Below are 1637 nucleotides of genomic sequence, written 5' to 3' on the forward strand. Positions count from 1 at the left end.
TATTCTACACGCTCATTAATTCAAATATAAATATAAATATTTCACTAAACCTTTATCTATCAAACTTGCGGTGACAATGAAGACGTTAGAATAAGCGGTACAAATATGATAAGACTTTAAAGATGTTTTCATAAGGTGCGTCCAAGGCAAGGTTTTCATCGGGGAGATCGTAAACACAACTCGTATATAAAGAATTTCGAATAATTCTTTGAAATTACTCTATTACCAACACCCTTCATCATCTAATTCTGAAATCGTCAATACTATCTATTCACTTCTTTTGCGCATCTAATCCTCTTTACCATTTGATTAGGGCGTTGATCAAAGAATTAAAAACTATTTATACTTCTTTTTCCCCCGAACATGATCTTAAATCAGGCTGATGTTGTTTACTTCCGGGGTTGCAAGATCAGGGTTGAGGAGAAGCGATCCATGAATTCTACCAGTGACGATTCCATAAAGCTGTTGTGTTTAGTTTGCAACGTGCAATGTCATGCAAGAATAAGATGAATGCAGTCAGCATCTCCCACATTTTTTCATTGATTTATCGAGATTTTTGTCTTGATTCGGTGTATCTGTGATTATCGTTCTGTGAGAGATCTCAACGCGAAAATGTGAACTTAAATTGTACAACTAATGAAGCTATATTACATGGACGATTAACTTCGTGTAATAATTTCACAGCAATTTTCGATATGGAAATCAAACTTGAATTTTCGGTAAACCTTGTTCAACCTTGCGCTGAAGTTACTTACTCTTTTAGTTAAACTTGCCTAAAGTTTTTTACATACGCTTACAAACTCACCTCGCTTTTTGCTTAATTAGCCTTGTAAACCTGCTTTTTCCTTGTATATATTAGCGAAAGTGGAATTGCACAAGAACAACTTGTAGCAGTCAGAAAATGTGATATATTAGAAGTAAATCTCATACTGTTATGTTTCTTTGATCAATAATTGAACACTTAATGTTAGGGTCAATAGAAAAGTATTTTTAGCATTAAATCTTTTATGAAACTGATGTTAACAAGGATTGTCACATACTCATTCTCTCTTACCCTGGAGTGACTTAGCTACTCAATTCTATTCTTACTTACCACTGAGTGACCGCGAGTTAATTTACTCACACAGGTCTCACTATTACCAAACAAGGAGTGTCCTAAATACTCCAACGCAATTTGACTCACCCCAAAGTACTCATATTCACTGGTATTCACTCTTACTCACCATGGAGTGTCCGAGATACTCAGCAGCGTTGTCAGAGATATACAACAGCTTCCCTCCCTGTGTCAGCATCATGATAAAACCATTCATAGCCTGTTAAAAGAAAAAGAGAAGAAAATTAATATTTGAAAATCAACTCTTCTGTTCTTACTTTGGTTTAGAATTCACCTTTTAGCAGCTTAAGCTTCCTTTCAGCTACACTGGATAATATTACTTTTGTTTAGAATTCAGCTTTTAACATCTAAAATTGCGTTTCAGCTACACTAGACAATTGGCAATAACGCCCATGATAACATGAATACATATGCGAATTGCAAGTGAAAGTGTGGGCCCGGGAAGCTAAGAATTCGAGCAACGGTTTAGGGCTACTCTGGTCGCGCCTGTCTCCCTCCAACACGCAGGTACCAGTATACTTAA

The 1637-nt window shown here is 36.0% G+C and overlaps 1 protein-coding gene across 1 annotated transcript in view; it reads right to left on the reverse strand.

Annotated features, from left to right (window-relative positions):
• The window catches only part of LOC119592453 (neuronal PAS domain-containing protein 4-like), a gene marked incomplete at its 3' end in the record, with an annotated part of 98034 nt that overhangs the window by 23583 nt on the left and 72814 nt on the right, over positions 1-1637 (reverse strand). The window contains 1 exon segment of the mRNA XM_037941275.1: positions 1224-1313. Within this exon segment, the coding sequence (XP_037797203.1) occupies positions 1224-1313 (90 nt within the window).

Source organism: Penaeus monodon, chromosome 30, assembly GCF_015228065.2.
Source record: "Penaeus monodon isolate SGIC_2016 chromosome 30, NSTDA_Pmon_1, whole genome shotgun sequence".
NCBI lineage: Eukaryota > Metazoa > Arthropoda > Malacostraca > Decapoda > Penaeidae > Penaeus > Penaeus monodon.